This window comes from Eretmochelys imbricata, chromosome 7, assembly GCF_965152235.1.
Source record: "Eretmochelys imbricata isolate rEreImb1 chromosome 7, rEreImb1.hap1, whole genome shotgun sequence".
Lineage (NCBI taxonomy): Eukaryota > Metazoa > Chordata > Testudines > Cheloniidae > Eretmochelys > Eretmochelys imbricata.
This window is the reverse complement of record NC_135578.1, coordinates 10,692,669-10,711,089: the sequence shown is the minus strand read 5'-3', so window position 1 is coordinate 10,711,089 and position 18,421 is coordinate 10,692,669. Positions and strand designations below refer to the sequence as shown.

Below are 18,421 nucleotides of genomic sequence, written 5' to 3'. Positions count from 1 at the left end.
TATTTGTCAGTCAAGTTGCTAAAAATAAGCAGTGAATAGTCTTCCACCTAAACCTTAAAATGAGTAATGTGGTGGCTGGTGGTTGTTCTCTGCCAGCTTGTAATGTTGTGAATGTTGTTTCTCTGGAACATGTGATTTGTAGCTATCAAAATGAATGATTTTATGGCCCCAAAGTGGAGTACTCCATTCTTTATTCCCCAAGAGATTCCTGAAGTGGCATAAAAATGTGATAAATATCCACTGCTGACACCCTGCTGGCTTTTGAAGTTTACTATTTCATAATGCTTATTTACCATTCATGGGAATAGGTTTTCATCTTATCACAACGCTCCAACAGCAACATCAGTGAACGTATGTGGGGATGATGATGTAATGTATAGTAAGGCAAAATTATGTCCATGTATGACTGTGAAGTTAGGAAACAGGCAAAAGGAAAGCATGTCAAAACTAATTTTTCAGACTATTATCTATTTGATACATTTAAGAACAAAACAATCCACCCATGTCTTTTGACCACAGAATTACAATGTAAGAAACACAAAATGTTAGAGACTCTTAAGATGTGAGAAGAGGCAAAATAGCATTGTTTCAAATGTATAGCCACAGTATTTTACACTGATTATTAAAGAGCTGTGTGAATGCAGTAAAAGTTGTGAAAGGACTACTACCCTTATTAAGCAATCTTCTGGCCTCAGAGACTACATCTGTGTATTGCCAAATATATTGCTGTCAGCCTACTCTCCATTTATCAGAAAAATCTTTCTGTCATGAAAATGATTTTTGTTGCTCAATTAAGACCAGGTTCACTGGACTTAAAATACTTGAGAAGTAAGTTGTGGTGTGCGTATGTGAAGCAAATCTTCATTTGTCACTGTAATAATTCATTCAGGGGACATGGGGAAAATATTTCTTTTTAATTTAGCAGATCTGCTGACAGAATGTCACTTCCAGTAAATTTTTCATAGTGTATAAAACACACTGCCATTAGAAATAATCTACATTGTACTGAATCCATGACTACTTTGGAAACAAGGAGACACCAGTGTAACTGTTCTAACTCATTTATTTAAACACAGTTTTCTCATTGGGTCCATCAGCACAATGCAATGTCTATGCCATTGTCATCAACAGATAAAAGAGTCAAACATACGTTGCTGTCTGCTCTGCATTGAAGAAATAAATAATTGTTCTAAGCTATCTTTTGTGTGTTCTTAAAAAAACATTCAGCTTTGTAGCTGTATCTTCAGCATGTATTCCTGAAACAGAGACAAAGTACAATCTTTCTTTTCTCCTTATTGCTTTCTCAGTATGACTTTTGTGAAGTTACCATTTTAACCCAGTGGTGATTAAAGACACAAATAATGTAAAATGTATTACTGCCAGTAAGAAGAGAGAAAAAAGAATTTTGCCAGCACTCATTGGTTTGAAGAGAGAGACCAATTTGAGTTGTCCAGATCAAAGAAGAAGACAAAGCATTTCAGGATTTGGGAGGCAAGATAGACAAAAGCACAGACAGAGCAATGTGCTGTCTTCTCTCTGCCTTCTGTCCATTGAACGCACCTGTCATGCTTGTAACGTGTATCATCCGCACACACAGTTGTTTGCAGTTTTGCACAGCACTTGTGCAGCTCCACCGGCAGTAGCAATATCAGAAAATACACACCTGCCATTCAGTGATATTTGTTTGAGTGTTTTACGCTGTGGAGCCGCAAAGAAATAATAACAGGTTTCAGAGTAGCAGCCGTGTTAGTCTGTATTCGCAAAAAGAAAAGGAGTACTTGTGGCACCTTAGAGACTAACTAAGTTATTTGAGCATAAATTGGTTAATCTCTAAGGTGCCACAAGTACTCCTTTTCTTTTTAAAGAAATAATAGCTACACTATTCACTTGTTCAGGCTCAGCCTGCAAGATACACCACTCTCGTATCCTGCATTAGGTCACTGGGCATTGTTGTAGTGCTAATGTACACAAAAACCATTAGTGCTGAATTTGCACCGTTGTAACTGATCCACTCAGTACAGGCCCGCAGTCTCCTATGCCAGGCGAATTGACTACTCTGTTCACTGTCTCCTGTTTTCCTGATTACTTGTTTTGTTTCAAGCTTCTGCAGTCTTTTGCATCTGAGTTTGCATGCATTTCACCTTATAAAATCTTAAGGCTATTTTAAGGGAATGAAAATAGTATGGAAGTTGTTTGGAGAAGCTGAGAGGGATTAGTTCAGCTCCTCACCTGGTGTAAATCAATGTAGTTCCATTACTACAGTGAGGTTACACCGACTCTTATCAGCTGAGGACCTTGCCCTGTGGCTTCACTAGATGAAGATAGGTTTCAGAGTAACAGCCGTGTTAGTCTGTATTCGCAAAAAGAAAAGGAGTACTTGTGGCACCTTAGAGACTAACCAATTTGATGATCACTTTAGATAAGCTATTACCAGCAGGACAGTGGGGTGGGAGGAGATATTGTTTTATGATCTCTGTGTGTATATAAAGTCTGCTGCAGTTTCCACGGTATGCATCCGATGAAGTGAGCTGTAGCTCACGAAAGCTCATGCTCAAATAAATTGGTTAGTCTCTAAGGTGCCACAAGTCCTCCTTTTCTTTTTTAGATGAAGATAGTGCCTGTACAACTGCAACTGCTATCAACAATGCAACTGTATCTGTGATAGCAGTGGTGTAAACACCAACATATGCAGGGCTAAGGTGTTTCACCTCCATGTCATAAAGGGCTAGACAACTCGGGGCCGGGGGGTTGAAATGCTAGTGGGCTAGTCTGTGGTGTTGATGCTGGAGCTGTATCAGCATTAGGCCAATGGTGGGAGAATTATCTGAAATTCTCTGTGTAGACACAGACTGAATGCATTGCATGGATCATAAGAAGGAAAAACTAGAGAGCTGACCATTTAGGGTTTATACTTGCATCGGTGCTTATGTACTGTATGTTTCTTGTTAATGTGAACTCTGCCTGGTTTTTGCAGGGAGACTTCCTGTATCATTTGTTTCTTTTCCACTTTTCTCTACGTATGTCTGTTTTATCTTTCATCATTTGGTTGTGCACAATTGAGGGAGAATTTAAGTATCAAGGTTTTGGTGGAATGTCAGCATATTTTCAAAATAATTAAGCATAACGCTAGCAAGACCCTGTGTAAATTTTCTGCAACTTTAACTGCTGGCATTGCAGCCAAAGAGGTAGCCCTATGTGCTGGATCTACCTGTTTGATCTCTGTGTAATCAATGCCATTTTTAAAATATGACATCTGACTAAAAGTGCTTCTGTTTTCCCTAAGAGAAATTACAGCTAACAGTTGGTAAAATTAGCTGCCTTTTTTTTTTTTAAAGTGTGGTGTCATTTTTTTGTTTGTTTTTTTTTTAAATTTCAGGTACTATATTATTTGTGAGAGTTTGTAATATGTTGCCATCTAGTGGGGTGTGTATGTAAATTAAAGGTGATTTCTTTAAAAAAATCATAATTATTGCTTTGAACTGCATTGTTAATACAGCTAAAACTCCTTAATAAGAGAACATTAAAGTATGACATTTAAATATTTTAATAAGTATTCAAAGATAAATCAGATGTAAATCTAGTTGAAATTTAAAAACATTAACCCTGAAATTTCATTTAAAGGAACACTCTCAGTACCCATGGTTCAAAATTTGATCTGGATTTTTTCTTATTTCCGAGGACTCCTTTTGATTATAAACAAATAGAAAACCCACTTAGCTACTCTTTCCCTTTCTCAAAATCCACACCAGTAATCTAGCAAATGTGAACAATCCTATAATTACAGACCAGTGTTCTTGCATAATTAAAGTGGGTGGGTCCCTTTTTAGAACAAGCAGCTGTTTCTTTGTTTTAAATATTTAATGTACAGTTTAATTAGAACATAAATATTTTTAAAATATCCTGACAACTCTCAAATTAAACTAAACATAAGAACGCTCGGCCTTTACTTTTAAAACTTTTTATAGTAATTTTTATAGTGATTGGAGTTGATTGTATAACTTTGATATGTTTGTAAATGTGTCAGTCATTTGCGAAGACAATCAAGTAATCATTTTTTGGATAAAGTATTTTATTAACATTAACTTTTTTTTAGGTCACTTCCAGGTACCACAGCAGCTGAATGTGCATCGAATCTCAAGAAGATCTATACAGTACAGACAGTACAGGTAAGATTAAAATTAGAACTACAGAAATTGCTACACACGAGAAATAACACTCAAGTTATGAGGTTATATTGGCAACCATGTGCCAGATGAGTAATTCTCATGCTTTCACTTCTCTGAGGTACAAAATGTAAGTATCAGTTGATAGTATATGCTGTTCCTTAGGCTTCCCTAGAATTTCACTGGTGGCGTGTTTGGTTCCTGGGTGGTTTCTAAGGCTCATAAAGGGGTGAGTTGCAGGGTAATACACTTGTTTTTGCCAGATTCTGTCTTTCTAGAAGATTTCAGAGCCTCAGGCTGTGCCTCTAAATTGGATCATGAAACTTGATTTACTTTAAATCTCTGCCTTTTGTCTGCCTTTTCTCCAGCTATTCTCCAGTGTAATAAATTATTATATGAGCAATGGAAGATATAGTACACTGAAGTCTTCTCTTTGAGTACCCGGTTTGTGACTTTTTTTCTTGTGAACTGATTTGTTATGTTAAGGCTTTGTCTTTTTTCCAGAACGCTTGCAACAGATGAGAGATTCTGCATAATATCATTCCGTGTTTTCCCTTTTACCTGTCATATATATAACTTTGTATCTGCAAAAAGTCAGTGGGTAACACTTGCACTCTGTATTCTGAATGGAAATAACCTTATTAGGAGTGTGGGTCCATATTAGTGCTGGAGCAGGCATGAAGTATCTGTTGTTGGGTTTTTCTTACATAATGTTAAAAGTCTGGCTTTAATTCACAAAAAGCCAGGATATTCTGATATGAGGCTAAAACTCTGTGGTGGCAATTTGGGGGATCTATTTACAGCTTATGACTTCTGGTTGATACTGGAGATTCTGCGTATGTGTGTCAGACTGCAAATTCCCTTTTGAATGTGGACCTTGTTCACCTTTTTTGCTGTCTTTTAACTCCATATAGAGCTAAAACCCACTGGAGGTGACAGAAGAAGTTCTTGCACCTGGCACAAGATTAACAATGGATGGTTGCTAAACTTTGATGATTGCCCATTCAAATGGAGTGCCTTTAGGTGGATACCGCTCAGGGCAAATGAGTTTTTTTTCAAGTCTGAACTCCAGGAGGTAGTAATGAAACAAAGGGCCATCTAGTAGGGGACTTTATCGCATAACAAGGCTGATGAGAGGGTCACCTGACATAAGGGACAGGAGGTTATAAAAGAAAGGGTCTCTCATCAGTCTTTTTTTTTTGGCAGGCAGTAAGGGAGGCTGGGCACTGACAGCTGAGTTCAGAGAGAGGGTTATTTTATTGTTTTGTCTAGGTCTGTATATTCTTGTGCTACCTGAAGAGGGATTAGCTTTTGAACCCTTGGCAAATCCTGGGTGTGTCGGTTTGCTTCTACTATCATGTGTTGGGGCATCCAGCAGGGTGAGGGGGAGCAGTGTTAGCGCATTGTCCTGCAGGCCTAGGCCAGCTGGACCAAAAGGGTCAATTTCTGTGAAGGGGTAGAGACAGAGCACGTGTGTCCAGGAAGTATGCCAGAGAGACCAAGGAGAGAGAGCGAGAGAGCGCTGCAGCCTCCTCAGACCAAGGGAAGCTTAAGAATATCTGGGCCCAGTGTGGTGGGACCCATACATCGCAGCCTGGTGAATGTCAAGGAGAGAAGGCTTTACAAGGGCTGTGTGACAAAAGCCAGGCAATTTGGAGATGAGGCTAGAACCCTGTCTTTAAAGGGACACTGTCTTGGTGGCTATGTTTTGAAATAAAACTGCCTTGACATTTGTATGGTTTTATTTATGCCTTGTATCAGTTGTCCCTTCCCAGCCACACTTTCCCTCTGTTCACTCTGAGGCAATTAGCTTCAGAAATGTTCAGAAAATGAGGGCGTCGGTCAGAGCTCTGGCAAACAGGGTGCAACTGGATAGCTTGCGGTTGTGCTTTGCAGACCTTTATTGCAGGTGTCTGTTGTCCTGTCTACGAATGAGAATATGCACATCGTTCAGGTGATTTCTGTAGAGGTTTCTCCCCAGGGAATTAAGTTTAACAGCATAATTATGCCCCTGTTTAAACTGGCTGAAATGGTTCTTACTCTGACAACTGAAGAGAGCACTGCTCAAGCCCAGAGTATGGTGTACATAGCATCACTTATCATTGCCTTTTCCACTCTTAATCCAGACACAATTAACTAAACTGGACCTTATTGTATTGAAGAGCTACATTGGTTTCCTCCCATCAGGTTGTTAAAGTTTTAGAGAATTCCTTCAGGTCCCCTGAGAAGGCTGTTTCCATTAGATGAATTATCGCAGGCCAGCAGCTTGGCCTATAACTTGTCTATTGATGGGTTTAGCCTCAGTATGTACTAACCTATATCTGATAAGACTGCCCTGTGGAAAACAACAGAAATGTTCAGTGACTTTCTCTGTACTCTTTAGAATTTGCTATCTCATCAAAGGTAGTTGGTACAGAACATAGTAGCCTATACAAGTTCAAGAATATTATAGGTGTGAGCCAAAACCTTGGAGACACAAAGGGTTTCCCTTATTCTTTCAATTTCGGCAGATTATTGCTTACTACTAGACTGGTGAAAGCAGGGCACAGAAGACAATCTAAACTCATCCAGTTGTTCTGTTTCTGTCAGACTTTTCTATTATCAGTTCTCATGGCTTTAGGTAGTAGTACTCAACTTTTAACAGCTGGATAACAAAGTAGCTTTCAGATCGAATTGCAGAGAGCCACAAAATCATATTATAATGTTGCAAAGTTTGTTTTGTAAAGTTGCACTAATGCATGATTATGATACAACATAATGACTTAACATCTTTGTTGCTTCTCCTTTACCTGTCTGCTGGGAAGGAGGGATCTCTTTGTTCTCCTCCAACCCCCAATACCACTTCTGGGGGCTGAAATGGGATTATTCTTGCTCTTTTTCCACCTCATCCCCTCGATGGTGGCTTCCTCTCTTACCTGCCTCTGAGAAGTAGAGTCTGATGGTTCCCCTGCTACTTGGTCTGTTCAGAAATCCCCAATCTTGCATTACCATGCTATATCATATTTTGTCATAGGCAGTACTCTTTCTGCCTGAGCTCTGACAAAATAGGTGGATCACCAACTAGGCATGATGCTCATAAGAGCTATAATGTAATCTTGTGATACAAGTTACCATGACGAGCGGTGTGATCTGAATCTCTAGACAGAAGAGCTAGAGGATTACTGTTCTATGGTATTCTGTTTAGTAAATAGACAGAATAAGTGTTTCTTTTTAAAAAGCACGTTAAGGAAGTTTTACTCAAACTGCTTTAGATATATGTTCCATTGTAACTCAGATTTAGATAATATTTAATATATTGGTTTTATTCCTCACACCCATTATGCTTTAGTATCAAAGGCTCTGTTGTTAGGGTAAAAAGGTGTCGGTTGGAGGTTGTGATACAGCACACATCGCTTCAGCACATACAGCATGCTACTAGGGTCAGGTCTACACTACAGCCAGGATTGATGCTCTGAGATCGATCCACCCGCGGTCAATTTAGCGGGTCTAGAGAAGACCTGCCAACTCGACAGCAGATCACTCTCTAGTCAACCCCTGTACTCTGTCTCCTACGAGAAGAATAAGGTAAGTTGACAGGAGAGTTTCTCCCATCGAGCTTCTCCCATCCCCCTGCGGTGTAGACCCCACAGTAACTCGACCGAAGGTACGTCGACTCCAGCTACGATATTCATGTAGCTGGATTTGCGTAGCGTAGGTCAACTTACCATGGTAGTGTAGACATAGCCTCGGTTAAAATAGTAGATTTAAGAGCTGATACTTCTATTCCACATTCACGTATGAGGACACGGAGTGTGGAGTTTTCTGCACTTTGGGAACTTCATTACAGAGCAGTTGTTTCCCTTCTCTCCACCTTCACCCTCCATAGAAATATGCATTTGCTAAGCAACAGTGGCTTCCTAATAGGACACAACTTGTCATAGTTTTAGTGACTTGTAATTAAAATATTACCACTTCTGAATTATGTTCTCTTCAACAAAAAAGCTGAAAGTGAAATTGTGATGAGCTTTAACTTTAAAGAGCTTAAATACATAACCAGGGTAAATTATAGTTTTCTATGAGCAAGAATCTTGATAATTTTATGAAGTACAAGCAAAGCAAGTAAATCTGTATACAGTTCACTGTCATACGTGAATGATACTAGAACCTTTCTTTTTTTTTCTTTAAAGATTTTCTGGAGTGTCTATAATAATATTCCTGCTGTGACAAATTTGCCTCTGAGATGTAGTTACCATTTAATGCGGGGAGAAAGACGGCCACTTTGGTAAGTATCTTATCATTGTAAGCTCCTGGGGATAGGGACACTTATGTTGTTGTGGAAATAATAAATAATGGGTGGAAGGAGAGAGCAAAGAGTTGCATGTCTGTACTGTACTGCCTTTAATCAGCTCGACTTGGGATTCAAAAGTAACTTTCATATATCACTAAAGATCTTGTTCAGCTTAAAAGCTAATTATCTTAAATCGAGCATTTATTAAAAATTAGCATGTGGACATATGGGCTATAAGAAAAAGAAATATGGGCTAATAGTATAGTACACATTTATGTTGATTAATTGTATTTGAATTATTTTTAATTTACTGATTTTTCTTTTCTCTCCACACTAAATAGGGGGACATTAATGCAACTGACTAATATTCGTTGGTAATATTCACTGTGCCAAGTATGCTCCATATGTGCACATATGCACATACCTGTAGACATGCACACGCATTCCTTTAGGCTTAGATCAGGGAAGATTGACTATCAAGTTTTTTAACAGTACATTGCAGCTCATTCCAATTTGATAGCTTATTGTTCGTAGAATGGAAACTCAAAACTATAAACCATCAATTTTTTCTTTATAAACTGAGTTTAATTTCTCTTCCCACTCATATAGTTCATGCACTTTTTAGTTAGATGGATTAGGAACCTTCTGAGTAGGCTGGCTACTTTTTTGCACGGTTTCATATTAGTTTGGCTTGTGATCGAATTACAATTCTTTACATATTAACAATAGACCATAAAATGTTTCACTGAATTTTGACAGACTACTGTAGGTTCAAGTGACTAGCGAGTCCGCACAAGAACTCCTTTTAAAAGATATTACTGCTGAACAGTGTAGGTTAAATTGGTTTTAAGTAAATGTCGACATTGGGATATGCATACACCAGCCTTGATATTTTTGCTGGCAATGTCAAAGGATAAGCGAGAGAACTTTCTGGTTTTGTTCTTCTCTATTTTTAGTTTTGATTTGGTCAGTGATTTTGGGGAGGGGGTGCACTTCAAAGACCTTCTCTGAAGATGATGCTGGTCTATTTTAAAACTCCTCTGTCAAAGAAATTCAGTGTACTATATTTAAGGAAAGGAATGCGCAATGTTGATCTCATCACTAAGTCGCTGTCTTAGTAAGTATTAATAAATTATTGCACAGGAAGCAAGGGTCTTATTGAGATTCTCAGATTAATTAGGGTTTAAAATGTGGTTTTTAGCTAATTATGGCCATGTTTTTATAAATACCAATCTATTTTTGTGGGTGTTTAAAAATGTGCTTTCCTTGATTTATGTCCTTCCCAAGCCTTCCCTCAACACTCACCCCCATTGATGGGAGTCCATTTTGGCTGGGGAATCTTTAGAGGCTGCAAACAGTTTTCAGCAGTTCGGACATTGTACATTAAACATATTAGTGTATACCTTTTAAAAACTGGTTCTTGCACTTTTTCTTTTGTGGAGCCATGACACGAATTCAAGTTTATAAATTAGCTGCAACAGAACAAATTGGAAAAGGCTGTGACTAATAACTGTAGCATTATGAAGCATGGTTTAAAAGTGTTGTCAGCCCTAACTCCAGATCACTTGATTTTTTTTGAAGGACGATTAATTTCCAGTGATCACAGAACTTAACTGAAATATGTACAAGCTCCTGTTTTCACTAGTAAGAACCTGAGAAGAAACGAACCGCCGAAGTAGGAGGTTACCGCAATAAACCATGAAATGTTTTGTGGTCATGTGTTCTCTAAGAATTTGCAGCCATTTCAAAGGTGCCCTGTGATCAGGGAAAATAGAATTATTTCCTAACACACACCACATAGGAGAGGGATTGGATGTCGACAGGTGTGCTTCACACGAAGAATGAATGATTTCTCTCTGGTGTCAGAATTCCTAGCACAAGCCTTGTTACCTGGAATTAGTGCTCACATTTCAAATGGGATTGTCCTGGAAAAATTAACCCCATAAATAAGTTTAAATTTTTATCATACTATAAAAAGCACACTGTATGTAAACTTTACCTACATATGGTTTTGAATGGTTTGTTTTCTTTGATATATTTCCCACAACCAGGGAAGAGGAAAGCAACGCCAAAGGAGGTGTATGGAAAATGAAGGTCCCTAAAGAAAGTACGGTATGAAATGTTCATTTCTATCTGGAAATGACTAGTCAGGGTTTCAGCTTAATTTCCATATATAAAATGATGACAATTTTCTTTTCTCATCTAGGTAAGTGTTTTAGGAGTAGGGCCTAAATAGCGAGGACCACACTGTCACTAACCAGTCATGTTCTTCACTGCCATAAGTACTGCATAATAATATTCGTTTTTCAACACACAACCTAATGTGCTTTTTATTCTCATAAGCCTGATCCTGCAAACATTTTTTACAGGATGAAATGCTTCCTGCACACAAGACCATAGGACAACTCACAGGAGTGAGTTTATGCTTGGTGGCTTATGCTCTGCGCTGGTAATGAGTTTGCAGGATCAGTCGGTACATTAATATATGAATCGCTCCATTGACAGAAAAAACACATCAAGTCAAAGATTGTCAGATTGACATCTTCAGACTGCATCTTGAAGCATGACCTCCAATTTGTCTTTCCTTACTATAGATTGATACAGTACCTTGTATTGGCTGATAATGAACCAATGAAATGTTTTATGCTAATTCTTTGCATCCTCAAAGGTGGATAAGAATGTTCAGAAACAAAGGGAAAGTTTTCTTGGCTCATTGTGTTTGTGCTTTGTGGTTTTAACCTTATTTTGTTTTAATTTATCATTTTTAATAGTACTAAAAAGCACAAACTAAATTGAAATAATAGTGAGGCCATGGTTTGTTTAAAAGCAGCATATGCAAAAGCCATTATGGCTGTATAGACAAAGATAGATGTTGCCATATGCTCCAGAAATATGATTATTTCCCGGTAAGCACACACCTTGGAGCATATTATTTAATTTATTAGCCCAGAGTTGCATGTGATTTATCAGCAATAGGGTTCCAAGTTTTGAATGCTTTTTTGGCTTAGATAGTAACAAAAAGGAAATAACAGTAACATCTGTCTAACATAGCCAAAGACAACTGTGTGATAGGTAGACTTTTCTAAAAAATTGTAATTCTCTAGTTAGCATTTGAATTTGTTGAAAGAAACTTTTTTCATAGTCAAAGGACAGTAAGACATGAGATTTAAATATAAATTTATCAATTTTTCTAGTACAGATTGGTTCTTAAAATGAACAGTACTTATTTTTGATAGAAACAAGCATTCACAAATGTAGTTTAATGGTCTTTTATCTTGCATAAGCAGGAGAAATACTTGAGAGAAATCTACGTTTGTACTTTACATTAATTAACTATTTAGGTTGAGTCCCAGTCACAAATTTAGAGAAGGTAAATTTATATTTAAACATTCAATAGAAGAATGTCAAGTTATGCTACCTATAAGTATTATAAATTCTTGCTCCAACTCTGTGCAAATAAGGAATAGTATAACGTAAGATGCACTTATAACACACAGCCTCAGAAACTGCACTCAAGGCTGAGCAAGCAAACCTTACACATACACTGAAAGATCAATAACCTAGAATAATAACTGATTTTTTTTTCTTGTTAGTCTGCAGTTTGGAAAGAGTTATTGCTGGCAACTATTGGGGAACAGTTTACAGATTGCTCTGCAGCAGGTAAAGAGATCATTTTCTTAGTGTTTTCTTCTTATTTCTGTAGATTTATTTTAAGCCCCTGTCCCAAGCAGTAGGTTCTTGTTCAAAATATTAAAACATCCAACACTTAAAAATTGTGTCACAGTATATAAGCATCCCTATTCTCCCTGTCATGAACACAAAAGAGGACAGACAAGGTTTCCTGGCTAGCTATGTGGGACAGAGTTAGCTCTAGATCGGGGTTCTTAAAGTTTTTGTCTCTGAGGCCCCCACCCCCCCCGCCTCCCCCCCACATGCTATAAAAATTCCAGGGCCCAACAGATGCTTCAGCCGGGGTGGGGACGCTTCAGGGCTCCGGGCTTCAGCCAGGAGGGGTGGGAGGCTGGGGCTGAGGGTTTGGGACTTCTGTCCTATGAGGTGCCGCTGGAGCTTGAGGAGGCTGCAACACCCCCCTCCCACCTCCGGTTGAGAACCTCTGCTCTAGATTATTGTTCTTGCCTGCCTCCAATGGCCCAGCTTGAATCCCTTGGGGACTGGCAAATGTTCTAGGTTTTAAACATCTGTGTATCAGCAGGTGTTCTAATAGTTTAATACTAATGCCATGGTGCCAGGATTCTGGAAGTCTCAGCAGGCATCCATTTGCTTGTTATGGGGTGTTTTGTACCATTACTGCTGAGAATCTATCTATCCTAAGCACTTTTATGGCGCTCATTACTGTAGTATCTATATGCCCCACAATCTTTAATGTATTTATCCTTGCAACACCTTTGTGGGGTAAGGAAGTACTGTTTTCCCATTTAACAAATAAGGAATGGAGGCACAGAGAGGTTAAATGATTTGTCCAGGGTCACAAAGGAATTCTGTGGCAGAGCTGGGAATGAACCGGGCTCTCCTGAGTGCTAGGTTAGCAACCTAATCAGTGGACCACCCTTCTTCTCATTTGATATTGCTTGAACCAAATTAGTTGTTAGTGTTAATTTTACACAAAATGTACTTGAAATAGGTTGCCTGTTACGTGAAACCACTAAATTCACTCAATAAGTGATATTGTTCAGATGCAATAATTTAATGACCGTATTTTCAAACTAAATCTAGTCCCTAAAAATATACTTGAGATTGCATGCTTTATTTAGGAATGGACTGCAGAGGGGTTGTGAGCGTAACCTTGCCTAAGACATATTATCATATTTTACATATTCCAGTCATCAAACACTGGTAGAGGTCTGTCTGTTTCAGAATATAAGGCTGAGTTATAGGAATTGTCCATAGTTACTGGAGAAGGCAAATGCTTGGCTAACTTGTCAGTCCACTGAGCTAGGAAATAAATGCTCAAAAATTGTTACTAAGCTAACTTTTCTGTTTGATCAAGGAAAAATAAAAATATATGTTTATGACTACATTTAAATGTCCTAAACACAAGCATCTGGTTAGACAGATGTTTATTTAATGCCCTGAATATTACATTTTGAAGTTGTTCCATTTCTGATTTATCATTCAGTAGAAAATAATTTGGTTTCTTAATTCCATAATGAAGTTCAACAAAGACCTTTCAAACCAGGGAATTTCTCTCCAGCCTGATCAGTACAGTAGAGCAGAAAAGTAGTATTTATCTCTCTCTTTGGTGTGTTTGGCTTGGTCATTGTCTTGGATTTTTTTCCAGCAACGGTTTGTTGAGCTAGTATACAGATAATAAACTTCTCTGACTGCTTGTATTATAGGAAACAGAATAAAGGTGCCCCACATCCTTCCACAGTAAGAAACTTTTTAAATCTGTGCCTGTTCAGTCATATGCGTAGTTAAGCTGACATCAGGAAGTGAAAAAGCATGTATGCCTTTTACACTTAATCCTCTGTGCAGAATTCTGTCCCAATCTCAGTGATTCAGCAGTAGAACACAGAGTTCTGAATGCTGGGAGCAGCCCTGTGAAACTGACCATAGTCTTGTTAATTTCATCCTGCTGCTGCTGCTGCTTGAGGAAACTGTGTGGCAGCCCTATTGAAGCTTACATTCTGGAAACTTTACAGTCTCCATCATACTTTGAAAAATAAAGCTTCCTACATAGTGGTGACAGATTTTTTTTTTAAATCCCTCAGCATAAATTCCTTATATTATTGCAACACAGAATTAAAGCCATAGCTATAGATTATGAACGGCACCATTTCACTGTCAGGTACTATTTACAATAACTGCTGCAAGTAAGCATACCTATGGTTTCTACACTGGTATTCCCTTCATTCTAGACCGCTCGTTTTCATTTCATGTTTGATTTATTTGTACAAAATGTTCCACAGTAGCATAACTAGCCAGAATAGACTCTTCTACCTTTTAAAAAAACTGATTATTTCTTCAACACTTCTTCCTCTATACAGATGATGAAGTAATAGGGGTTAGTGTCAGTGTTCGTGACCGAGAAGATGTTGTTCAAGTCTGGAATGTGAATGCATCTTTGGCAAGTGAAGCAACAGTTTTAGAAAAGATCTATGAACTTCTGCCACACACCTCCTTTAAAGCAGTGTTTTATAAGCGTAAGTATCTTGTCAATTTATTTCCTCATAGCAGGATTTCCAGTTTTTGTTAGCGAAAGTGATCGCAGATGAGTATAGGATAACCTTGTTAAGTGACTGACTGACTGACTGACTGACTGAATTTTTAGCATTCAGAAATGTAGCATCTCTTGTTGCATGAGGATTTTTACTTTCTAATTATTGGAGATTTTTTTTCCTCTGTACAAAATCGTGAGAATGGCTTTCGTAGTTAAGTTTTAACAAATTGGTTTGTCAGATTCACAAGGTATTTTTGGTCTGCAAATGCAATAATAAAAAAATGCCTGCATAACCCTCAAGATTGTGAGCTATTGTTAATTAATATATTTATTGGTATTGTAGCAACTACAGTCAGGATTTGGGGAGGAGAGGGGCTTCTGCTAAGCTCTGTATAAACACACTAGTAAAAATGGTTGTTGTCTTTTCTCTTGTCCTCCCTGACCATTCATCCTTATTATTGTCTTCTCCTGTTGTTCTCATCTTAATTTAAACTGTAAACTCTTCCAGGTAGGGACTCTGGGTGAAATTCTTGCCTTTGTTGAAGTCAGGGTGCTCTTTTGCTAATTCATGGTGCTGGACTGGGAAGGAGAAGAGAATGGGGGAATTCCTCCGGGGGTCTGATCCAAAGCCCATAGAAGTCAATGAGAGTTTTGGATCAAGCTGCAGCACAAAAAAACTTAGGACTTGATATAATAACTCATATCCATATGAGTAAAGGTTGCAGGGCCAGGCTCGTAAGTACAGTCATGTTAGATCTTGCATTATGCCTTAAGTGTACAGGCATTTGTAACAAAAAGCTTAATGCCTTAATGGAAACAGACTATTTCTTACTAATAGTAAAAGCAACAGTAGGAATACTTTTTATCCATTAAAATATACCTCAGTCCCCAAATTTCCATCCCTTAGCATCTTTTTACTTAGTACTTGTTCATATAGTCAATTTAAAAGTTGAGTTTTTTTCCTTTTTTCCCCCGTTAGCTCACAGAGAGCATCATGCTTTTGAAGGTGGACGTAGAAGACATTAACTGCACCCTGTAAAAAACTCATACTTTGTAGTCTGAGTTTGGGAAGTGGTCTAAGCAGGGAGATGGATGGGCAGAAGCCTTGCAGAAGCACCACATCTGCTCGTCATTTTCAGTTTGTTTCTAATGCTTTCAAATTGGGCCATTATTACTCAAAATGAGGAAAATGGTTGCCTTGATTACTAAACATGGTGCTCCTTACTTTCTTAGCTTTCTACAGTCTCAGTTTAGTTTCCTTGTTGGGGGGGGGGGAAAATTGGCCGCTTGTTTTTCTTTTGTTCAGACTGTATTTGTATTTCTGTTTTGTTAAACTTAGAAGACTTTCCTTTCTTTTGAAGTAGTTGTACTGTACTTAGTAAATTGCAAATATGCACAAACATGATATGCTGCTTTTTCTAGGTTGCTGTACATAGAGGAATCCTGGCTTGGTCAAACGTGTTTTCAGTATTTGTTTTGAAACATTCCTATCATGTTAAGATTTACTCACTGTCTTTGTCCCGAGAGAGAGAAATTGCACTGCATTATTCTAATATCAGGTCATGTGGTCATGCACTGATAAGAGCACACATACTGTAAAAATAAATAATAATCACTGAATGAGATCCTGCAAACAAAGAGCACATTTGTATTGGGACTGACTTAAATTCTCTGAGTTGTTATCCAGTGTTTAATTTAAGCTATCTCAAAAAACCACATTCAGCCTAGAATGAGAGATCTGTCAATAGAAAACCCTTCACCTCTTATTTTAGAGGAGATGATATTGAAATAGTTTTGTATGCTTTCTTATGAAGTTTTTCGGTGCACTCACTAAAAAAAAGGTTTCACAAGTCAATTCTAACACATTTTACTAAATAGATCCTTCTCTCACCATGCTTTGATCATATTTGGCCTCTGCCTGCACCCATAAAGGTCAGTACCAAAACTCCTGTTGGCTACAGTGCAAACAGATAACCCCCACTGTATTTAGTTTCAAGCTATGGTGGCACCTTAAGTGAGGTTGTTCTTAATTTAGAAAAATGAAGTTGATTAACATTTTACAGCATGAATGTGAATATTTACAATGTTAAACTCTAGGTGTGTTTTTGTCTATATTAATTATTGGAGGTTTCAGTATGTTTTATTATAGTACCAAAGATTTATTGAGTTAGTTCTTTTTACTAAAGGAAGCTTCAAAGTAAAAATGAATGTATACTCCACTGAGTATTACTGGATTGGTGTGTTTGTTTGGAAATTGTTCAGATTGCACTGATTTCCACATATTTAGTATATTAAGAGGCAACCATTGGAATTAATTACACTTATAAATTAAAAATTCCCTTTGAATTTTTTTACTTCATCTGTATTTATGAATTATAATTGTGCAGTTAATGAGGATAATTAAACAAAATTTTTCTAAAATCAAAAGACTCGCTTCAATAATTGCTTTCTGAGATTGTGTTACTAGAACTGCTTTCTTAAATTAGATATAGTCAGATGAAAATTCGTCTCCAAGAAACTATACATCTAATCCTGAACATACATCAAAATCTTTATTTTTAAAAATTCAAATATATATATTTTTGTTAACATATGAAGAAAGGGAATGTTTGATTAATCTTTATCAGAACTGTCTTGTATTTTCAGTAGTAAATCTGATTTTAGGATTTTTTTTATTTTGAAAGACTTGTATTTCTTTATATGTGCTATTAAACTTTGCATGTAGTTTGATGTTCTGAAATAAAAGCAGAGAGACTTTATGCTTATGTTAATGACTTGATATTTTACAGTTCGCATTGTTTCAGTGTCTCAGAATATGAAATTTACTAGTTACTGTTTGTCTAAATGAGCTTTAACACCTGTGCTATTCTAAAGTCTAGTGACAGATTTCAAGGATTTCCTTCCATTAAGTTGAATTCTCTTGGTTACCCCATATCTGTCTGAAATCTTTAAATTTGTTTCAGAAATTTTAAAATTCAATATTTAACTTACAATAAAAAGAAAAGGAGTACTTATGGCACCTTAGAGACTAACCAATTTATTTGAGCATGAGCTTTCGTGAGCAACAGCTCACTTCATCGGATGCATAATATGGAAAGTACAGAAGATCTTTTTATACACACAAAGCATGAAAAAATACCTCGTCCCACCCCACTCTCCTGCTGGTAATAGCTTATCTAAAGTGATCACTCTCCTTACAATGTGCTGGAAATGGCCCAACTTGATCATCATACACATTGTAAGGAGAGTGATCACTTTAGATAAGCTATTACCAGCAGGAGAGTGGGGTGGGGGGAGAGAAAACCTTTTGTAGTGGTAAACACCCATTTTTTAGCTCACGAAAGCTTATGCTCAAATAAATTGGTTAGTCTCTAAAGTGCCACAAGTCCTCCTTTTCTTTTTGCGAATACAGACTAACACGGCTGTTACTCTGTAACTTACAATAGACTTCAAACTAAAGAAGCTGTTTAAATTATTTCTAAGATTTCTTGATAACACAGTAGCTTTAAAGAAGAGACTGTCTTGTAGAAATTCAAAGATGTTCTTTGTGCACCAGGTGACCTGGGTCTTGCTTATTTTCTTAGGCCCAGATTCAGCAAAACACTTAAGGACAAGCTTAAATTCCATTTGCTTAAGTGACTTGCTGAATAGGGATTGATTTAGTCACATGCTTAAAAGGCCCTTATCTTTACCTATGCTGTATGAGAGAGTAGTCTCCGCTTTTCCCCCCAGGAAATGAATAGAGCCAAGCCTTGGAAAGCCAGAGCTCCTGGTTCTGCATAGGTTGATGTATGCAGATTTGCAGGATAC

General features: G+C 37.6%; 1 protein-coding gene across 2 annotated transcripts in view; it reads left to right on the top strand.

The window, feature by feature from the left end:
• EIF4E3 (eukaryotic translation initiation factor 4E family member 3) overlaps positions 1-17,038 on the top strand; it is a 32,585-nt gene extending 15,547 nt beyond the window's left edge. For both annotated transcript variants that reach the window (XM_077821772.1, XM_077821773.1), the window contains exons 2-7: positions 4,094-4,166; positions 8,330-8,424; positions 10,482-10,542; positions 12,024-12,090; positions 14,439-14,594; positions 15,591-17,038. In XM_077821772.1, the coding sequence (XP_077677898.1) occupies positions 4,094-4,166; positions 8,330-8,424; positions 10,482-10,542; positions 12,024-12,090; positions 14,439-14,594; positions 15,591-15,637 (499 nt within the window). In that variant the 3' untranslated portion in view covers positions 15,638-17,038. The remainder of the gene's footprint in view (positions 1-4,093; positions 4,167-8,329; positions 8,425-10,481; positions 10,543-12,023; positions 12,091-14,438; positions 14,595-15,590) is intronic.
• The last annotated feature ends 1,383 nt before the right edge of the window (positions 17,039-18,421 follow it).